The sequence below is a fragment of the Haliotis asinina genome, chromosome 7, assembly GCF_037392515.1.
Source record: "Haliotis asinina isolate JCU_RB_2024 chromosome 7, JCU_Hal_asi_v2, whole genome shotgun sequence".
Lineage (NCBI taxonomy): Eukaryota > Metazoa > Mollusca > Gastropoda > Lepetellida > Haliotidae > Haliotis > Haliotis asinina.
In genome coordinates this window covers 16130057-16153390 of record NC_090286.1, presented here as the reverse complement: position 1 = coordinate 16153390, position 23334 = coordinate 16130057, and the positions used below count along the sequence as shown (strand labels likewise).

The window sequence follows — 23334 nt, the reverse complement described above, 5'->3', positions numbered from 1 at the left end:
GCTTTTGAACACGTCGACCAAGCTAATATATATCTCTTGGAAATAAACACTTGAAAATTAGTTGCTTACACTTTGACATGTTAGGTCATTTATAAGCATAATTACTACTAAATGAAAAATGTTCATTTGCCAATGCCTTACATGTAAATAAATAATGAAATTCATATCGGATCTAATCTTCCTCCTCCACTGAATATTCTTGTGACAGTAAATCAAGATCACTATAGCCCTGGTCAGAGATGTAGGTGATTAGACACTAAACCAGAGCAGGCAGGCTGGTTCATTTGCCGATACGCCCAAGGCTATAGAGATGTTAGATTTTGTAAATGCATGTTCATTTTTTCTCCATTTGCATTCGATCCAATGAGCAAATACTGACATAGTGAACTACTGCATGGCTGGAAGTTATTGTTCATCCAAGTACAAAGGAGGACTTGAAACTGACACACATCGGTTTTCATCAAATACAGTCATCCGAGAAAAAGGATATAGTTTCTTTGCAATTAACAGACATCGTATCATTTGTACAAGTATCAACCCTGCCTGTCTGTGTGATTGCATAATGTGACAGAGACAGTACTCAGGTATATATGCCATTAATCAATGTGTTGTTTGTGGTGTATAGACTGATAGACGTTGTGTTCAAATGTGGTCAGTGATTGAAGTTGTATATTGCATATTGTCAATACAAGGGCTGGTTGAAAAGTTCTATGCCCACATAATTTCTAGACTGGTGACACCAACTAACCTTAGGAGTCTTCATCAGCATTTCCAGTTATTTTACTCAAATAAATCACCTATTTCGAATGGAACTATACATTAAAATCTGCATTTCTAATGCTACACCTTCTTGAAAACTTGGTTTGCAAACCTACCAAAAGCATGATGTAAAAAAAAATGAAAAATTGTGGAGTGTTTTTCTTTAATTACAGCACACCAAAGACACCTGTAATCAAAAGAAACATCTTTTGTTCTCCACCTTAACCACAGCAATAATCCTTGCACGCACCACCTACTGTTTTTAAGAGCAGCCTTCCTGGGAATAAACCAACTGGGCATCACGTCTCAAGCTGTGCGTACACTGTGAAGTGTACAGCCAATTAAAGAAAATTTCCCACTAGGATAATTCCCCACGTGTCATTTCCTCGCACCTCTTTTGTAACCAGATGGGCAATTCCCCATACCACTGTCAGATTGATTAACTTGAAATTCCACTGGAATACACATTCCCTTAAAACAGAGTTTCAGCTGTCTGATATTTTATAAACACATCCTCAGAATGGTGATAAGAAGGGGGTATTAAAATTAATATTGTGAGGAAAGCTTCTCCCCATAAAAATTGTTGTGGGCAAAGTTCCTGGATTCCTCCACGGTCATTTGGAATGAATTCCATTTCAGAATTTGAGATATGACAGCATAGTAACAGAATATTTACACCCTATTGTAAATCTCTTTTCATCTTGGAGAAGTTTATACAGTAATGTAACCTTTGCTGGAGGTGCTGAATGACACAACGAATCATTAATTGCTGTGAAAACTTGATCTGGCGCCCCATCTTGAAAACCACAGGAAATCATTATTCATAAAATCATTGACCTTACTGACCATCAGTCCCCTAATGCACAGATTAGTTAATCCCATCATCCCCTAACAAGTGAATACACATAATGCACAGATTAAATAATCCCATCGCATCTATATGATGGGCAAATGTCTGTTAAATTGTCCTAGTGTGGAATTGTCATGGCATCCTGAAATTTCCTACACTCACTGTGCTCACACTATGTGTGCAGCACAGCACTGCTGTTGAAACCACTTTTTAAGTGAATTGTTTGAACTTTGATTCCTTGGGATTTTGTTCATCGGATTGTTTTTTGAAAGTTGAATTTGCATTTTTGATAATTTCTTACTGTAAGTAGACACCAAAGTTGTGTTATGCGTTGAATGTAAGCTTTAAGCAATCACTCAGACTGTTGACATCTGCTGCATATGACTACAAGTGGGGTAGATTCCAACAGTGGAGAATCAGGGCCCGCTTGCACAGAGCAATCTTAGTTACAATCAATCTTAGGTCCCTACAATCAGGTTTACAATCACCATACAATTGCCCTAATCCACTTGCACAAAGACGATCTTATGACAGCATGGATTTAAGATCCCGATCTTAACTAAGATGGAACTCTTCAACGTTGGAGGTAGAAATTTCTTAAACTCGACTCCTCTCTACAGTTGTCTTCAAGTGCGCATAGCATGCAGCGCAAATAAAACGTGGAACTGGTTACTGCACGCAACTGACATTCCTTCCTTAATCGCACCTTGCAGATTTTTCATGAAAATAAAACAAAACAAAGCATAAATAAATAAATAAATAAATAAATAAATAAATAAATAAATAAATAAGATAAAAAAATTAAAATAAGCAAGAAAACCCCACATATCTTTGTAATGATAACGTGGAAGATAACATGTACGGTAACTCGTACCTCGTGGGTTATTCTGATTTTTCTACATTCTAATATTATTTATGAACTAAGAATGTCATACTGCAACCACAGAAATATCACGTTTTATGATAAAATATTGAAATACAAACAGGTACATTAACTATTTGGGTTTTGAGTTACTAACCTAGTACTCATGAAAATTAAAAGATAACATAAATTATAAACAAAATTTCCTTATGATACAACACCTAAATGTACTATGATTTGTCAATGGCTGTCAATGAATCTGAGTTTGGCATCTGGTCGCTGTTATTTGGAGTAAAATCCCAAATATATCCCACAAGTATTAGATGTTTAAAGATATGAAAGTGTGACATGACTGTGGGAGTGTTGTGGAAAATGCATGACAGGGAAATATGAAAACGTTATTATTCCGTGTGTTTTGTATGTATTGTTAAATTCTTATCTACAGTATGTTAATTGCTTTACTCTATTTTACTGATAATTATTATTTTTTTGTTAAAAAACTTTTTACGCAAATTTCACATGCCTCAGCAAGTGCATGATCGAAAAGAAATATATGTGGAGATCTGCGCTGTCACAATATGACATACGTTGTATTGGGGCATGGCAGATTTTACAGCAACGGTATAATACGCAAAGGGAGACCACTCCCATCTTGCGTAAAAACTAAAATTAGCTGCCCTTGAGTTATTGAAAAGGTCATGGCCAATGCTAATCGCATGCAGACATCTTTCGTTGCTATCCTTTCCTTGTTTATCAAAACGATATGGTGTTCACACTTTTCCAGCACTGAATCGGGTCAGAATTGTACTCTATGATATGGACTCGATAATGATGTTGTTCACTACCTCGAATATTTCAGACGTTAAATCGACGTTGCATTCTCCGTGTTGTTGAAGTGTCGAGGCGAATCATACAGTTTTATGCAATATAAAAGCAATCCCCAAACGCAAAGCTAATTATTTGCGTGAAACTGACACCAACTTGAACGCCATTTTGCTACTGACTACAATGATCTTAGCTCCTTACAATTGGTTCCGACCAATTGTAAGTTTTGATTGTAACTTACAATGATCTTAGCCTGCAATCGCTTTGTGCAAGTGGATTGCGATTGTAGCCGAAGCCTAAGATCGCGATCTTAAGGATTTACAATAATTGTAGCTCTAAGATCGTTTTGTGCAAGTGGGCCCAGGAACTGCCAATGGGCCTGTAACTATACCTATGACTGCACATTTTCCAATCCATCTTAGAAATGACTTACATCTTCTGCATGGGACTTGAAAGCTATCTCTGTTTCAGTCCACAGTAAGCAACCTTTCATGTCAAAACATTGACTAGAGAACAGTCTCGTTTCCTGTTTACTTGGTTCCGTCCTATTGCGCAACTTAGTGCGATAACCAGTCCAGAATTTTTAAACTAAGTCAGTTAACTGGGTGCATAAATATTAATCAGTATGATTTGATAAGTCTATGCACTTGAATATTGAAACACTAAGCTCTTTCTAATCATAGCAAACACGTCGTACGGCGTGCTCTGTCGTAAAGCGGGCTCTGACAAACGGAAACCTAGAAATCAGGAAATCTCAAAACGAGGCTCTGCCGCTAGAAAAGTTTGGCGGTCTCTGACGGAAGTGATATTACATCAACCTCGTTGTGCGTCACAGGACTACGGTGAATAAGCGCAAAAAATACATAACAGGTTTAACCAGTGAGCCAGATGCATTGTGACTTATTTTACGACCTCATCATACAGGGGCAGTCTGCAATTCCATAGTTATCCATAGATATGCTGTCTGAACCTCGACTTAAAGTATAGAAAGACGGTGTTGTTAACGTTTAAAATTACAATTCATTTATAAATATCATTTTCTTATGAAACAATGAACTGAAATTCAGTTTAACTAGAATTGTTTGAAGTGTCGATTTACACTTTCACACGAGAACATTCGGATCGGCTGAAAAGTAGGTCAGTGTCTGAATAGGTTAATGAGACTTATGTTTTGGTGTGCCTTACAAGCATTGTCACTGGTTTTAACAGTGCTTTTACACTATTCATTCTAACCTATGGGCAAAGCAACACTATCTCATCTTGCAGAGAAGACTGCGTTCCTCATGGCTCTGACAAGTGCCTCAAGGATACCAGTGCTACATGCATAGGATGTTAGGTGCCTCAAGGATGCCAGTGCTACATGCATAGGATGTTAGGTCAATTACATTGAAACCCCCAATAGTAGTGATCTGGATGGAGTATACCCGTACCGCCTAATTTTCAGACAAAGAAAATCTCATACTGTGTAATTAGCTCAGAGAGAGACCATCTACAGAGTGCAGTCACTGAAGCATATCGCTTCTCAGGGAGAGTCTAACTGATACGACGGGGGTGCTGGAGTAGAGGCATGTGATGATTATAACAACACTCAGTGCAGTGAGATGCTGTTATACCTTCACAGCTTAAAAGATAAATACTCGAGTAGAGAACTTCCTACCGTTATTGTTCCTATTGAGTTTTGCAATACAACATATGCTTATAGTCGAAACAGAAACAAATACACTTGAGAAGTTTAGTTTGCACTGAGACAGATATATTTCTATATATAAATAAATGGTTCCGACACACTGTCAGTCATTGCTCAAGATGGCAAACGCGGCAGTAGCTGTATCATTCCTACCTCATCAATGTGGCGACAACTTCAAGTGTAGACTTATGGAGCGTGCATCAAGCGAAACAACACCTATCCCTCAGATCTACGACGACGAGCTATCTACCCTGAGGAAGAATGCAGTACCAGACGAGCACCTCCAGTATTCCCCTACCTTCGATGTAGTGAGGTCAGTGATGTACCGCCAGCATCTGAAGAAGATCCCTGGTATTCCAAAGACAACATCTGCCATCCAGCTGCAAGACGAATGGACCCGTACAGATGCAGAGAAGCCTTTCCTGATTGTGGACCATGGAGATACAGACAAGATCCTGATCTTCGCGATGGAAGGCTCCGTGGAGGAAGATACAGCATCTTGGACTCACCACCCGGTACAAGGAAGATGCTGAATTCAGACAGCTTGCCCAGAGAGCAAAAACTCTTCCACTGACACCATTGGACCAAGTGGACAACGTCTGGCTGAACTCCATGGCTGTTGCACCCTTCGACTATATAACACCACCTCCTTCATGGACTACGTCACCACCACCTGGTTAGAAGGCTGCTGGGACAAGCTCACTTGGAATCACTTCGCCAATGACGGATACAGAACAAACAACAATCTCGAAGGCTGGCATTTCAAGTTGAACTCTCTGACATCTTGCCACCCCAACATCTTGGACTTTGTAGCCATGATCAAGCACGAGCAATCCAAGACTGAGGGTCGACTTGCACAACAACGTCATCAGCGAGAACCCAGAAGGAAGAAGTATGTGGCTGTAGACATCAAGATCCGAAGGGCGAAGGACAAGCTGATCAGTCAAGAGTTGGGTGTGATGGAATTTGTGCACAATATGGCTCACCTTCTACGTGACCTCAAGTGATCTTGTTTCTGAATGTGAACAACTCACATCTTCTTGTGTTGCTTGAAATATGGAAATGTATCTTAACTATTAAACTGTTGACAGATTATTACAGGTAATTTATTATTAAAATTGTTGATATATACTTTGATATATATAATTTGTCTTGTGTTATTTATTATTTATTTATTATTTGACATGTGATACACCCCCCTCATGTCTCAAGTTGGACTCTTCCATTCCCATACTGCCTAAAATCTGTTAATCTGTTGATCAATCAACCGTGAAAATCCCATACCAACTGATTACTTACCTGTACCTTATCTAAAAAGTTTAGACAGTATGGGAGGACACCATCTGGACAGAAATTTCACCTTGATTAGAGAACATGCTTGCACAATAAGCCTAAACATGTTGCTCTTTTGATAAGAAATACCAGGAAGGCGAGATAACAGCCATCACTGAGGCTGATTTAACAAAAAGATTGGATTTCAGATTGATTATTGTGTTCCTTGAAAACTTCATTGCTGCAAGTACCTTTAACATAATCCGAACTCCCTGTCCACCATATCATTAAGAAAGAAAGATTCTTGGGTGTTGTCACTAAAACCAAACTTGGTCTACTTGTCATTTCAGTAAACATGTAGAATGGTGAATAGTATAGTTTGGGTTACTTTTTAGGTGTCAGAGGTAGTTTTCTAGGAATTATATTGTTGATAATACTTGAAGTTATGGGTTCTTATTGGAACTTCTAATAACATAATAAACTGATGTGTCGTAGTAGTACTGTGACACTTAACCAGTTACTTACTGGTCCTTTATATATGTTGTTTCATTCAACTTCTGCACCCATTTCCAAATTTGTACATACTACACACATGTCTGCATCATATGAACTGTCTTCTGACCTGTTTGTTGTGAGATGCTTAACACGCTGACTGCCATCACCAAGAATGCCAAGAGATGTTTGTTTCTTGTGCCTATTTTGCCAACCTGAGAAACTTGTTTCAAAATACCACACAAGAGGCTACAAGATAACTCATAACGGCAAATTCAACAAGAATTTATGCTACAGAGTGTTACTCGTGAGAGGCACACACGTTCTGGAAAACTATACTTTCAATGTAATAATGATTATTTTATGTATCACATTTTGCAAATGAAGAATCAAATAAGTGGCATAGATGATAATGCCTAAAAGAAAGAAAATTCTACTTAAATACATATTATCATCTAGACTGTGACATAGTGGGGGAACAAGAGATGACTGCTGTCACACATAATCGTGTCACACAGTTTCTGTAATGGTACCAAAACTATGACTGTGAAAAAGATTTCATCAAATGTATCAGTCTGATATCTTCTTGTGGTCATGGTGAGCACACACACCTTTGAGATTACCAGTGACAACAATAGGCAGCTGGCCACAAATATGTGCAGCAAAGTCAGGCTCACCAGTGACGATGTCTGTGTGTTACTGTAATTCAGATGCAGAGGGTTAGGTACAAAAGTGCAGTAACTAGGACATCAATACTTCTGTGACAAATACAATATAACAAGCATTGTCACTAAGTTGAAATAATCCCCAGCTGCAACTTATCAATTCAAACTTAAAAAGTAATTAAATTGGATGAAGTAATTAAATTAGATGAACTCGACTAGTGAACCTCTCTCCACATCTTGCTCTGTAGTTGTTCAAGTGCACAAATATTTTCAAGACTTATTTTGACCTTGACATTAATCTCTTAGTGTATGAAATATGCAAAATTAGTAATAAAGAAATAGCTTATTGAAAAACATTCAAGCAGCGGCCTGGAGGCCCAGCTCTGATTGTTACTGTATTGGGCCAGCAGTTCCACACAAATATCTGCAGGCCCTTGTGTGTGGCCTTCAGTATACATTCAGTCTTTTTTTTTTCAAGTGGAATATTTTCCTTATTTCTTTGTGCTAAAAACAGTTTCACTTCTTGGTATTTCAGCGCTTTGCACATAGGAATGTCAAAACCAGTTCCTAACAAATAAAAACGTCTCCCTATGTCACAGACTTCACTAACTGATTTGGTAGGAACAGTGTGAAACTGTATAGACTGTAGTCTATTTTAGTTCTTATTGATTTGACCTTAACATAATGGACATTCACAGCAGACTCGGATGGTCAACTGGCAAATCAAAGTATTGCAAACACTGCATTCAAGGGTAGATTGGAAAGTCTCTAATGCAAATCTAGCAAACTGTTTTTGAGGTATCTTGCTGATAAGCTGATAACATGCAGCTTAATATGCTGAAATCTTCAGTGTGTTACCGTGACCTTGAAAATAATGTGAAGGTCACCAAAATCAACTGGGCCAAGTGGATTCCCAAGATGAAGCTTGGTGTTGAAAAAGATCTAGTGAATGGTTCTGAGATATCTCGCTGACAAGGGTAAATAAAGGTCATGGTCAAGAAATCTCACTGGGACCTGTCTTTTACTGTGATGAACCTAGGTACAAAACATGAAAAGAATCTTATCACTAGTTCTTAGATATTCCAATTCATACGAACGGACGTACCGTAGGGGATAATGAATCAAACAGTCTTTCAGTGAAATGAAGATCTTTAATTGTAAATGATGCATAAGAACTCTGGGTGAATCAAATGGGATGGATCCTCAATCCTTATGTCTCATATTTGTGCACTGAAGTTGTGTAATGGCGTAATAAATGTCTTTCCTTATACCATTCACTAATGACAGCATATGCGACATGTATTCTCAACGACAATACAAACATGAAAATGAAAATAACAAAGGTTAAGCACAATATTTGTGAGATACAAACTAGTTATAAATTAAACAAAGGCATAAATAGTAAAAGCTTCATAAACAAACTTGAAAGACATATTTTACACAGAAGCACTGTTGCTCATCACAGAAACATTGTGTCAGTCAGGAAGCCCAAGTCCAGTATGATGTGTTTAGGAAAGTTTCAGAATACAAATGCACAATTAGAATTACCGTTTTCAGAAATGTGGACACATTGTACTGTTTCCATATTAACTCCATATGTTGTCAGATGAGTAAGGACAATATTTTCTAATCTGGGGGTAATAAGTTCGAAAGTAATACAAATGGCAAAATGGTGACATCCATCCCTCAAACCTTTACTCAAAATCACCTACATTTCTTGGCACAGATGTGACAATTAATGCTAATTAAATAATGTAAACTTCATACAATGAGAAATGACAGCACTGTGTTTGAATGCTTCATGGTATCAACAGGTTTCATTGTCACTGACCATCTGCAACTACTCAACAATATATGCATTGTATAATCAAGAAAATGATTGAAATTTGTGAAACGAATGCAGTTCTTATGTTCATTTAGCAAACACATCATGACAATTTTTTGCATTCATACATGAAAAGACTAGATACAAAACAAAAACTGTACACTATCTACATATTATATTACATTTCACATGTGCACATCTGAACAATATTAGTACATACATGCTTCAGTGACAAGTTCAAAGGCAACCATGACAAACTTTTATCACAATTATATTTTATCACAATATTATTACATAGATGATGACACTTCTCAAACAGGTTTAAACAAGTTTTGTAACATAATTCTGTTGGCAAAAAAGATTCATTAATACATGTCTGAATAACATGACAATATAAATGCTGAAAATTGCTTTATCATAATGGTGTTATACTATAACATCACTGAATGTTCAGATTCTTTTCTCTGCAAAACTCTGCTTTACAATATTTACATGGTAGAATGAAATCAGGAACAATTACATGTATTGTTTGGTAAACTTACCACTGGATTATGGTAGCCTTATTCCTCTAGTTACACAGATACATACAGAAAATCAAATGAAATTTTGAACACATACCTATCCTATCCCCGAGTTATCTCCCCTAATCCTGACTTCATCATACTGTTTAAATACAACCCTTCATTATTTTTCTTTAAAAAAAACCCCAAATACATATGATCTCTTCTAAGGAGGAATTACGGCGAGGCCATTGGGTGGGAACTACATCGCATAATCCAGAGGTAAGTTTACTAACAATTACTAACAATACTTGTCACTGTTCCTAATTATAATGTAAACATTCCCTCTGGATTATGGTGGCCTGAATCCCACAGGGTCTTCTTGTTCACCAAGCAGCTTAGGGGCATTAACAGTTATGCACCTAATCGCCAGCACTAGCCTGCTCAGCCACACTGACTTCCACAGTTATTCTTGTTTGACTGCAAATACTGTCCGTTCCTATGAGATATGGCCGCCAAGCTGAAGGATTAGTTCACCTAACTTGCCCGCTGAGAGCAGTTCACTATGCCACTGACAGACATTAATTTTTATTTGTTGTAACATCGCTCCAAGTGAACTCTGTTCACTATATACATGTATATAATGTTGTAATTTGGTATAGAGCATTCACTCACCGTAGCAAAAGCACAGGCTGACTTGCATTTCATTCCAAATGGTAGAGGAGGTCAGTACTTGGTATTTAAGGGCAGCAGGATAGTCATATTGTCGACAACAGACAGATTGCTATTAACAAGTTCATCATTAGTTTCATGGATGTGGTTCATCAACAATCGAGGTCGATTCCTTCCATTTACCAAGAAGAATTATCCCATACATAACACTATAAACTTTTCACAATATACTTTCTACTTCTAGTATATTTTAAGTGTCCTTGGTAAATCCTTTTGTATATCTATAATTTGTACATCTATCATTGCATGATACTTTCCATGTTTGCCGGAATTCATTTTTCAAATTATATTTGCTTATTAGAGGTCTATGACTGAACAACACTGATCTAGGCATCACTGAGAAGATCCCAACCTTTAACAGAATCAGACCTGCACTCTACCGATCCAGAGCCAAGAACATCTCTTCCCCATCAGCGATCAGCATTTGACCTCCCAGACTCCTACACCAAGACAACATCTGGGGAGGACATCCTGCTTGCATCTGATGGCAACAACGACAAAGTCCTTATCTTCGCCATGGATGAGAACCTGCGGCTACTATCAGAAGCAGATCTGTGGTTTTGTGATGGCACATTTGACAAGTGTCCATCGATTTTTGGACAAATATATACCATTCATGCCTTTATCAAAGACGAGCCCATTAGTTTATGGACTTCTACCAAATAAGAAGCAAACAACTTATAACCGCTTCTTAGGATTGATAAGAAGAACTGAAGCCACATCAAGGACAATCAACTTAAGTCCCTGTCAGGTCTTCAGTGCAGCCCAGAATGTGTTCAACACCATATTTCATGAGACACAAATGAGGGACTGCATGTTCCGTTACACCCAAGTAGCCTGGAAGAAGGTATAGAAAGTTGGTTTGACTTGTGCTTACATGGCCCTTCCCCTGGTTCCTGTTGATGACATCACTGTCATCTGGTTCCATGTTCTGAGGATGCTCTGCCAGGTCAAGCAGTTGACAGCTTCAGCAACTAATCACATCCTACCGGGTGGAAGCAGACCATGGGAGGGCAACATGGAACCATTACAACACAGAAGGGCTACGTACGACAAACCACATTCAGGACATGCACAGAACTGTGACTAAACATCAATGGTGAACAAATATCACTGGGCACAAATTAAAGTGCACCTTTTGTTGTAAGGGATTATCTTGCACGGGTGAAATGGGACCTTAGAACAAAAGGTGCTGGGTACTTGAGAATAACCCAAGGATGGTAGCCCTTAGAAGATAATACCCCCTATACCACCAGATGATAGCTGATGACTCCACCTAATAAGATTAACTATGACTAAGTCATAGAAAAATATAAGTCCAGATATCTCCAGATTAGGACAGCAGTAGTGAGGGAATATATTCAGAGTATTGGTGAGTCTCCTAAGTTGTCTTCAGAATATAGTTGACAAACTAGATAATAAATAGTTCTAACATTAAAATCCTCATATTACTTTTAGTCTCTGACGACTAAACCGGAATAGTATATCTAACTGAATTATCCAATATTTCAAGTAATCTCCATGAATCTATGACGTCACTTTAGGTCTAATGACATCACTTCCGTTATTATGATGACGCGTCTGGTTATGACGCCACTTGTGTTCCTGACTTCACTCTCTAATTTAGTTAATTCAAATTCTAGGTCATTTCTAGGTCAGTTATGGCGTCCCTTCTGGTATCATGACTTCACTTCTGGTTTATGATGTCACTGTACTAAATACAAGTAATATATATAGTTCCTAAAAGTCACATATATTCTAGGAGGCACAAAACATAAATCATATCAAACTACTCATATCAACATTTAATTACCTTAAATCAATCTTAAGTAAGTACATGTAGTTTTGATTTTCTCACTTGATGAAAACAAACCATAATGGGTTCTCAAACTGACTTTAAGCTGTGTTGCCATGATTTAAAAAATGGCAGCACCCTGTTGCAAGGATCCTCTAGTATGAGACAAAATGCTATTTAGGTTTGCTTTCACCAAGTTACTGAATCTAAACTACTTTCTACTAGTAGTAAAATATGTATTTGCATGATGGACAATAGGATTTTGCATGGCACAGCCAATAACATAACAATTTCACTCTTGGAATATTATTGTCACTTCAACAACAACCTTGCTTCCAAGAAAGAAATCCTTATGTTACAAGTTGTGTCACCCAAAATCCTTTTGCGTGACAAATAGCTAAACCAATGTCAAGCAATAATACGATTGAATACTAAGATCGAATGCGATTGTAACTGACCAATTTAGCGAAGGAATGAAGATGTGATTGAAAAAAAATTTCACTGATTCTCTGCACACCTTGCATTTTGGACCATACAGAAAACTTATGAAGGGTTGTAGGTAACCAATACGATGATGTCAGGGTCAGGGGAGGTAACCCAGGGATAGGATAGGCATAAGACTGAATAGCTACGACTTAGTGTTTAAAATTTCATTTGATTTTCTGTATGTATCTATGAAACCACCATAATCCAGAGTAAATGTTGACATTATAATTTTTTTTATGTCATTATAAACACATATTTCAACAACTAAAAGTAATATCGCTTCACAAATACACACTACCTATGTGGGCTTGGACTAAAACATGTTATGATAATGTTTTTTTCCAAATTGGGTTATTTGTTGTGATGTATCTTGATTTCAAGAAGTTGATATTAGGCTAGGTTATTTGTTGTGATGTATCTTGATTTCAAGAAGTTGATATTAGGCCAAACATAACTTTCCAGCAATAGCCACTTTAGAATTATATGTATGTCCCAAGATATTTCACTGCTTTAGTGACTATATAGGACAAATCTTTCCACAGCAGTTGTTGGAATTCCTTATAGTGTAAATGTGTGTCCCATGAGAGTAGTACATCTACATCAGCTGTGGGTGGTGTCAATGTGTGTCTAATGAGAGTAGTACATCTACATCAGCTGTGGGTAGTGTCAATGTGTGTCTAATGAGAGTAGTACATCTACATCAGCTGTGGGTGGTGTCAATGTGTGTCTAATGAGAGTAGTACATCTACATCAGCTGTGGGTAGTGTCAATGTGTGTCTAATGAGAGTAGTACATCCACAGCAGCTGTGGGTGGTGTCAATGTGTGTCCCTTGAGAGTAGTACATCCACAGCAGCTGTGGGTAGTGTCAATGTGTGTCTAATGAGAGTAGTACATCTACATCAGCTGTGGGTAGTGTCAATGTGTGTCTAATGAGAGTAGTACATCCACAGCAACTGTGGGTGGTGTCAATGTGTGTCCCTTGAGAGTAGTACATCCACAGCAGCTGTAGGGCAGTGTACATGTTTGTCCCATGTGACTAGATTCCCCTTCTAAAAACATTCTGTAATGACATACAGAAGCTACAGAAGAAGCAAAACACAAAAAAAAACATTCTGCCAAACTAAGGACAAATTAAACTTTTGTCTTTTTCAAAGTAGTTCCACTATCAGGAAGTCAAAAGCACAATCCACTACATGCCTGGAGGAAGTAAAGTCATGTCACATATGTAGTACAACTTTAAAACTGAATGTCATGACACTGCATCTACCTAAGAATTGTCCTTGCACTTCCAGGTCAATAAATGCTACACACAAAGATGAGTACTACATTTTAATTAAATCATGTATATTCAAAGTTGGCTGAAAGTCGGTACAAAAGGAAAGTATGATATCTGACTTGAAATAATGATAATATGGACTGTTCAATGTAAAATTGTAATATTATCCAAAAGAAATATTCATCTCTTATTATATGGTTATAATTATAAAGTTTCACTATGTTTGGGAAAGCAAAGCAAACTATGACATTCAGTGTTGTAAAAGATTACCAAGGTTCAATTCAGATGAAAGTACTTAATCAGTGTTAAGAATACTAAAAGCACTGTCAGTTAACAAATCTTCAACTTAATAATTCAGATATTCAGAAAAGCTTTCTTGTATCTCTGTGGACCATGTTGTTTCTCTTTCCAAAATTCTGCAGAATTTTGTTTTTCACATACTGGCACATGCAAATCCAACTGCCTTGCTATTCATGTCCATCAGATTCCCAGACATTAATTGTATGTAGAAATGGGTTAAAGATTGAAGGGGTTTTTTTTCAATGTTGTAAGAAACATTATTAGCAACTTATCTTGAATGGTATCGCATTGATGGCTCAGTTCTTTGGGCTGTTTTAAAGGAAGAGATGAAAGTAAACAGACAGAAATGACAGGTGTCTTATCACTGACCTTGTGATGTAATATATTAATGTACACTTGCCTATTAAGCTTGCTATACAGTGCACTCTGTTCAACTCAGACTCCATCTTTCTCAGATTGCTGTATAAACTGGACTGAACTTATGGTCTGAGTCTTCAGGCATTAATATAAAAAATTTCTGTGTAACTCGGACTGTTGTCTAATTTGGACTTTTTAGTCAGTCCCAAACTGGTCCCGAATTAGGCAGAGTGCACTGTATTTAGGTATATTTCGTAAGCATACTTGATTGGCCTAGAAGCGGTCACATGACTGTTGACAGAAAAGCATACTGACTGCAACCCAGGACCAACCAAAACTGATACTGCCTTAAGTTACTATGACGTCAAGCTTAATGTCATTCCTTTGTCCTTTGCTTAATGTCATTCCTAAAAAAAATACAGATTGCAGTATTGTTGAGCAAATCAATTTTCCTAAATAATATATAGCCAATTTCCAAAAGAAATTACTTAAAAGTGATTGAAAGTGCTGAAATCACATGCTCTATAATCAACTTCCAAAATAAACCTATTGCATGTCTTAACTAGCCGATCTGTGGACTTATTTGCTGTGCTTGATTATCTTTGAATGCACAATACCATTTAGAAGGTGGTCAAATGGTAATGGGTTATACATGCATTTAGGATTTCAGTTTTCCTAGTAAGTAACAAATTCCAGGTCTGTTTGGGTTGTTATATGGTCCCATATCCTCAGGGTCTGTCCCTAATCTCCAGCAATGCCAGCGATCAAACCCACGTTAGATCACACTGTCTTTGTGTGCTGGTAATCAGATGCCTGACACTGAGAGTGTGGGTTTAAGTCCTGAATTGGACTCAATCCCCCATAGTACTAGAATCTGTATTTTACTGGGAAAGTGAAATTCCAAATATGACACGTGATATTTAGTTACTACATACACATATACTGTTTTTGCCTTTTTATATTAATCACTCTTACCTCTGACAAAAAAAAATAATATTGCATAGTTTGTGAAAATTGTTATGACCAACATCTTATTTTAGTACCATAAACCTCCTACTGCCCTCAGTCCTATTTTGCACAATATCTGTGTGTCTGGGATAAACCCTTTGAGTATACAACTGAAACAGTTTTCAATAATGTTTCTAATAAGGCATAACTTGTGGACAAGATAATCAAATAGATAAGCAAACAGAAAAGGGCCAAAATTTGACTAATAAGTCTGAGGCAGAAAAAGGAAGACGTTTTGATCATTGAAACTGCACAGCACGTCAAACACACATCCTCAATATCTCAAGAGTATATGTTCCGATACACCTCCACTATACCCTGGATGCATCTATGGCTCGGACCGATGAATTCATTACCTCACTTGGCTAGCAGCTAGCTTTTAATCCAATCAGGTGTCTCAGCTTGGAAGTTTGGCGTACCAATCACAACTCACTTTTGCTTTTTAAATTATCTAACCAATTAAACCTGGCAACACAAATGATGCAGAGGTACTCTGAAAGACGAAGAAGGAGTTCTTGTATATTTTTTAAAATGTTTCAGACCTGTCAATTTGTCTGTATGATTTCCTTAAAATCGCACCACAAACAACTATATTTTATCTATCTGCAGCTGCTATCTTTCTTGACAAGCTCGGTTGTAGCGGCAGTTTAGCCGATTGGCTACTGTGAGAATGTGGGGCCAGCAAAGGGAGGTAACAAAATTGTTGGGCTGAGTCATAGATGCATCCAGGATACAGTAGAGATTTATCAGAACGTATACCCTGGAGACATCAAGGATTGTCAAACACAGGGAACTTGTTTTAACCATATTTTTGTAGGGACAATTTGTTATTTATTATGATATGTAACACACAAATTTAGCAAGTATTTTTTGGTCCACCATTTGTGGTTAACCACTTAAAGTATTTATGTCTGTAAAGTTTCTTTAACATCTGTAAATGCACAGCTGAAACATGTTAAATATATATATTTGATCAAGGATTATTTTTGTAAATTGAACTTTCAAAGAAAACGTGAAGAAACATGCCCTGTGTAAGTATGTCTACATATATACACAGATTCCAAACTGAGGGAAAGGTCTCCAATACAACTCTGTGTTCAACTGTTCCACCTGGGTCGAATGCTGACACTTCTCCAGTTCCTCTTACACTGTCTCCCACTAATGACTGTAAAAGTCCAGGTTAGCCACAAAAGTTATGTTGAAGGTAGGCCTGCTTATCTTAGCACCGACTGGCTGGTTCAGTATTCCTACAACTACCAGTCAATCAACTTGTCTCATAGGTGGTAAGAAGAGCAGCATCTACAGGCTCCATGCAGGAAGGACAAGTAAATGACCGCATTAACCAGTCATCAATACACTCTTTGTGATATGTATGCATACATGGCAAAAATCGCAACATGTCTCCCAGTAGAAAATCTCCCATGCATATCACACATCTGCAAAAGAGGCAAAGTAAAATTAAGAATGGAAATTGCCATTAAAATATTTTCACCATACATCATATTTTCCTATGATATCCAGACCGCCACCACATATACCAAATCAAGTCAGTGTCTAATGCAAGCAAGAGACATTTAGCACTGTAATTCAAATGGATTGATGAATTTGAAAGTTAGTCAAAACAAGCATATCAGTTTATCACTGTTTACGTTGCCTACATTAAATACTGCTTACCTGTACATGAAAAATTGTTTCAGTATTACAATATCAAAATAATACTCATAGATGTTATAAAATGGTAACATGTTAAACAAGAAAATAGTTTTCTGATGGAAATTGTAATTTTGCGACAAATTCTATATTATCCAATCTCAATTCTGTATTATCCAATCTCAATTCTATATTATCCAGTCTAACAAAATGCATTTCACTATCCTTCCATCATCTTGTTATGGAAACTCTTCTAGAACAAATTTTCCAACTTCAAAATACATCTCATCCTAACACATCCGACTCCTCACCTTTGTCAACATCTTAAACAAACCGATCACCACTGAAATTCTGTGTGACGTGATCATGTAACATTCACTGTAAGCATGATGCATGAGTGACTGGATACAGGATGTGTGTGAAAACATAAAACATTACAAATGATTCAAACTTATGCAACTCTCACCATGGTTGCATAGTGTGGCCTCACTACAGAAGACCTTATTCTTTTGGAAGCTGGTTCTAAACCATGATTAAATCCAAAGATTACAATAAAGCCTAGAGAGTTGAAAATAATACCTCAAGCAAAGATCATTTGCATTACCAAGTCAGAGATATGATCTTAGGTAACTCACATATAATGCTAATTTATTGAATGACCCTGTAGCTTTGAACTAGGCAAAGCCTATTCAGTCGTGACAACCGTGAAAGAGGTGGCGAGTCCTGCCTTCCTCCTTGGCATATCTTTTCACTTTTCATCAAAGTGAGCAAGAAGAAGAAACGAATGAAAAGTTTGTTTGTTGTATTATCAATACTGGAGAATGCTGGTATCCTGATCAGTGGTGTCTACCTGCTGTCATTTGCTGTTTGCTTAACTGCTGCCCTCTGTTGGGCTAATCCACAAGACAATAAGAGCAAATAAAGAAACTTGGGTCCAGCAACAGCGGAAATCATGGCACCTTGGGTGAGAACAGCATAGATCTGATAGCTTCCCAATAGCTACCCTTCAACTTTCTTGCAGAAACAAATGTTGAATATATTCATCATTTCATAAGAAAGGACAGGTTTTGATTTGTTCAACAGTCCTCAGCCATTTATCACTGTGGAGAGTTTTAGTTTAATTGGTAAGAGGCATTTTACAAATATAGACTGCTGGATATGTGCAATACCCAAAGAAGCATGTCTCAAGACAGGAGTGACTGGTTTAAGTGTATATTTATGTTTCACTAGTCTTAGTGTAGAAGGCTTGTCTTCTGCTGTACTTGGGGGAATAGACCTGCTGGAGACTATGCATAAGACTATACAAAATACTGATCCCACATCTGTGCATCTTGTATGGGAGGATATATCCATCTGCAACAGACAGTCACAATGAGTCCAAGGTCTGGTATTCCAAGTCCAAAGACAACTTTCTGTACATGCCAGACTGTCCAGTGTTGCTTGTTACTACCTATATGGGTAGGAAGATTCTGTGTAATAAATGCTAATATCTTTTTGATATTTGCACAGTGAAGAATTTACTGATTCTCAACATAGATTGGTCGATCGAGTGTGTGTGTGAGTAAGTGTGTGTGTGTATGTCTCTCTCTCTCACTTTAATGCCATGAAGCCTGAGCCTATGAATTAAACTGATGAAACCAGAACCAGTATTTACTATTTTCCCCACAAATTCAATGATTCACCATGAATTGTAACATTTCAGGATATGTGAAAATTTGTGCAATTGTGAAAATTTTCTGCTTCAATTCATGATGCTATACATTTAAGTTACAATACAAGGTTACATGAAATTGTGGGATCTGGCTGAACTTGCATGAATACTGTAAAGAATTCACTACAATTTACAAAAATCAACTACAAATATTGCACTAGGAATCAGTCACGAATCAGTGCACCAAATGCATGTACAAATCAGGAACAAATACATAAATTCACATCTATTCTTGACAATTTGTGGGAGAAGGCTGTCACCCTTATTTGGGTGTCAGGTCTTGGATGTTCAACATAGAGCAGCTGTTATATTGGCTCTGAAGTGTCAACACCAGCTGCTGATTAAAAGAAGACTGCTTCAAAGAAGGAGGAGAAGAGCACCAATGTGGTAGTGTAGACCGTTGCTGAAACCATCCAGTTTGATGTGGCTACAGTGACAGTGGTATGATATACAGAAGTCTGTCAGGCCATCATACAGCAGGTATGAAGTCATGCCACGGCCAAGGATCCAGGAGGGACGGTCTCCAACAATGACAATTTGATAAACCAACCCAGATTTTTGCAAAGTCAAATGCTTCATCAGCATCAGTCAGGTGGCATGAGACTTCATACAATTAATCATGCAATTCTCAATAACAATCCCTTAACAATGCAGGAACTGCATGCCCAGTTTCATTATATAGATGAAGAACCCCAGGGAATTCCAAACACCTTCACCTGAAAGTGCATTTTTGGAATCTGACAATGGTCTTGATGAGTGCATATGTAAAAGTAAACATCATGAAGTCTCCAACAAATGATGGCACACCTCGTACAATGGACAACTAAGTGGAAACTAGACATATTAAAGATATGGGCATTTTTACATGGTATTACCATTAAATGAGATCAGAGAGTAGAAGCCAGATGTAACTAATTTGGAACTTAGATATGCTATCACATGCTTCATTAGCAATATGATCACACTTACAGCTTCTGTTTCGGATCCTATTTGCTAAGACCTATTGGCAGGTCTTGAAGAAATCTTCCCAAAGGCAGAGCTGCAGGACCCCTGGGCAATGTAGGGTAGTGACAGTATTCATGAAGTGAGCAAGAGAACCTTTCATGTAATATGATGATTATCTTATCAGACAAACTGATAGGGTAGATAAGTGGCAGAGATAGTGTAAACAATATGATATGATAAACATGTGCCAGCAAGGAAGAAATGGGTAAACTTTTTACACTGTTCTCTTTATCAAATTCTGGCATAGAGATAGGCACAGGTCGAAGGAACTAAAAGTTGCAAAGAAGTTCAATGACATGATCCAGAGAGAAAAAAACAATGAAGGGTATAGGGGATGTCAGGTGAATAGTTGAGAATGCAATTTCAGAGGTGCAAGACATCTTTTAAGGTAGTGACATTCACAATGGTGATGAGAGATGTATTTGGGTGAGGTATTTTATAAGATGGAATCTTTGCCCTAAAATCATTTCCACGCAAGGATTGAAGAAGAATGAAATATACAGTGTGAGATAGGGAAACAAAAAAAATTGCTGTCCATTCATCCATATCACAACAAGCAGACACATCACCACATTTGATAGAAAAGGTAACAAGTTTCGACTGTACCAAACTTGGCAATAATTGACTTCAATATGACTGTGGGAAAATCATTATAAACAGTCAAATGTAGTACTTACATTAAAGTCAATTACTATTACTTTTTGATTTTCTTTTACTGTATCTAAAGGCAACAGATGTGCTAAGGTTTCCAAAGGAATTAATGGCCAAGAAGGTTATATTTTGGACAATACATTGTCATACACATGTACTAAATAACACTGGTTCAGTGAGTATGAACAGCATTATTCAACAATGTCCAGATCATAATCTTTTTTAAAAAGAACACAGGTAAGGTGAAGGATGTGATGAATTCATGTGAGAAAATTTCCTTGTAACATCTTGTAACATAATAAATATTCACTTCATACTATTACTGTCATAAAATAATAGCATCTAAAAAAGTACTACTCAAAGCATCAACATCAACATCAAAAAGGTTTGAAGAAATAACATACTTCCTATCTTCCCCAACTTGACTACCCCACACACAGGGTATGTCTTTCAAGTGTGCCTTGTCTATTGTTTACAATCATTATTGCCAATGTATTACATCAAAATTGTATATGACATAACTGTTCTGCTGCAGAGAGATCATGGTAAAAGTATGAACATAAAATTCAACAGCGCTGTTATCAGTTTTATGTGTACTACAGATATGACAGAACTAGTAATTACAAATCCTACAAAATCATTGTGATTATAATGCATTCACTTGTATTCACTGACCATACTATTATTTTGCGTGATCACTGCGTACCAGGATTTTATGTGATGCTCAAATGTGTGTCCAGTAGGCACAAAAGTGGAGAGTGGACACAGAAAAAACATTCACAGCATCCATTGTTCAAGAGAACAATTACTGATATTATTAGAGATTATAAGTAAACGTAACTCTGGATTGTGGTTGCTAGTTACCTGTGGGTACCACAGAGACATACAGAAATGAAAGAGAATTTTTTTTTCTAATTAAACTAAGTCATAGCTATTCCTAGTGGTATGCCTATAGAGTGACATGGTTATCTCCCTTAGCTGTAACGTCACAGCATTGTTCCTGAACACCTTCATATTTTTTCAAAACTACCTCTCCTAATATGCATTGCAAGAAGGAAAGGGTGGGACCTAGATCCCATAATCCAGAGGTAAATTTACTAATAATTACTTACAATATCTGTAATTGTTCCTGGTTATGTTGTAACCATTCCTTCTGGATTGTGGTTGCCAGAGTCTCACCTAAGGATAGAGGAGTCCCAGTGAATGAGGAAGAACAGGAATACCACTATACTACTGCAATCAAGAATTCCCTTTCAGGAACTTCTTGCTCAATATTCCCACCACCATGATTCAAGTGAATGTTAACTTGTTATCAGATTACTAGGAGAGGAAGTTATAGAGAAGAAGGATTTTGTATATTTGGAGAGTCTATTATCATTCTCTGAATTAGTTCCAATAACAACATTATTCTCCGTATAAGTTTATATCACTTTATCAGTTTATATTACATCACTGACTTATGACATCACTTCCGGTTAATCAACATTCATTCCTGATCATCTATGTTCATCTATCATATCTGATCTCATGATGCAACTTCCGGATTATGACGTCATTACCATCTATGACATCACTTACGGTTATGGCGCCATGTCCCATATAAGACATCACTTCCTGAATGTTACAGTAAACTCCTTTGACTTGATGAACCTCCTCAATAAATCTAGTGATACTCTCCAAATCATTGTGACCTATGATCCCATCACCTTTTGAGGATAAACCAATATTCTGCTAAGCTGGTGTCAGTTGTTAGTTTAAGAGAAGTAACATAACCCTCACCAGTCTAAAGTCCAGTGTTGAATTTCTTGAGAATACCCTTGATGGGGTTCACTTCTGATTCTCCCTGCATTTCCCCTTTCTTTGTCCCTAAAAGAACCCCCAGACTCCCTTGAATCTATCCCCCTGATGGTATAATATCTATGAGAGTTGAGAAATTGAAATAGACATAGACATGGACAATACTTTATTACCTTAAAAGGAATTTGTTTTGTATCACAAAGCTAGAGGGAAAAAAATAATAAATGAATAAAGATGATAACAAGAAATCAACAACATTTACTACACAGGGCATCAGAGTTGGTATTCCACATTAGCCTGCTATCAATAAATGTTCCAAAGTACTTCTATTCCATTACTATCTCACTAATGAACAAAGGTGATACTTTTGGGGAGTTATTTCTGAAGTTAATACTCAGTTCTTTTTTCTTTTTCACATTTAAAAGAAAATGATTCTCTATACACGTTGATGTGAAATATTTTACATTATCTCTGTACTGTCGCTCTGATACGTAATCATACATCTGAGCAACAATGGCTGCATCATCAACAAACTCCATCCATAGAGTTTTTTATGTGAATTCATTTCCATAGTTTGCAGTTTCCTTCACATGATGTGTGCTTGCATCGTGTTAAAGGTTGAAAAGAAGTCAACGAATAGTATTCTAATGTCGGACTTGGGGGTCTCAAAATGCTCATATACGATATTGAGAAGAGAGAGTGTGGCGTCAACAACTCCATGCTTGGATCTGTATGCAAACCGTAGGGGCTCAAGCAGATGGTTTACTTCTGTCTTCAGAAACTTCAAAATAATGCACTTGAGACACTTCATAGGAATGGAGGTTAATG

At 37.2% G+C, this 23334-nt stretch overlaps 1 protein-coding gene across 2 annotated transcripts in view; it reads right to left on the bottom strand.

The window, feature by feature from the left end:
• LOC137291844 (RING finger protein 11-like) overlaps positions 1–23334 on the bottom strand; it is a 42667-nt gene that overhangs the window by 7059 nt on the left and 12274 nt on the right. The window contains exon 3 of one of the 2 annotated variants that reach the window (XM_067823390.1): positions 9400–17128. The exons of the other annotated variant lie outside the window; for it this stretch is intronic. Coding sequence (XP_067679491.1) covers positions 16957–17128 — 172 coding nt within the window. The 3' untranslated portion in view covers positions 9400–16956. Of the gene's footprint in view, positions 1–9399; positions 17129–23334 lie in introns of those variants that run through there. 2 annotated transcript variants of the gene reach the window in all.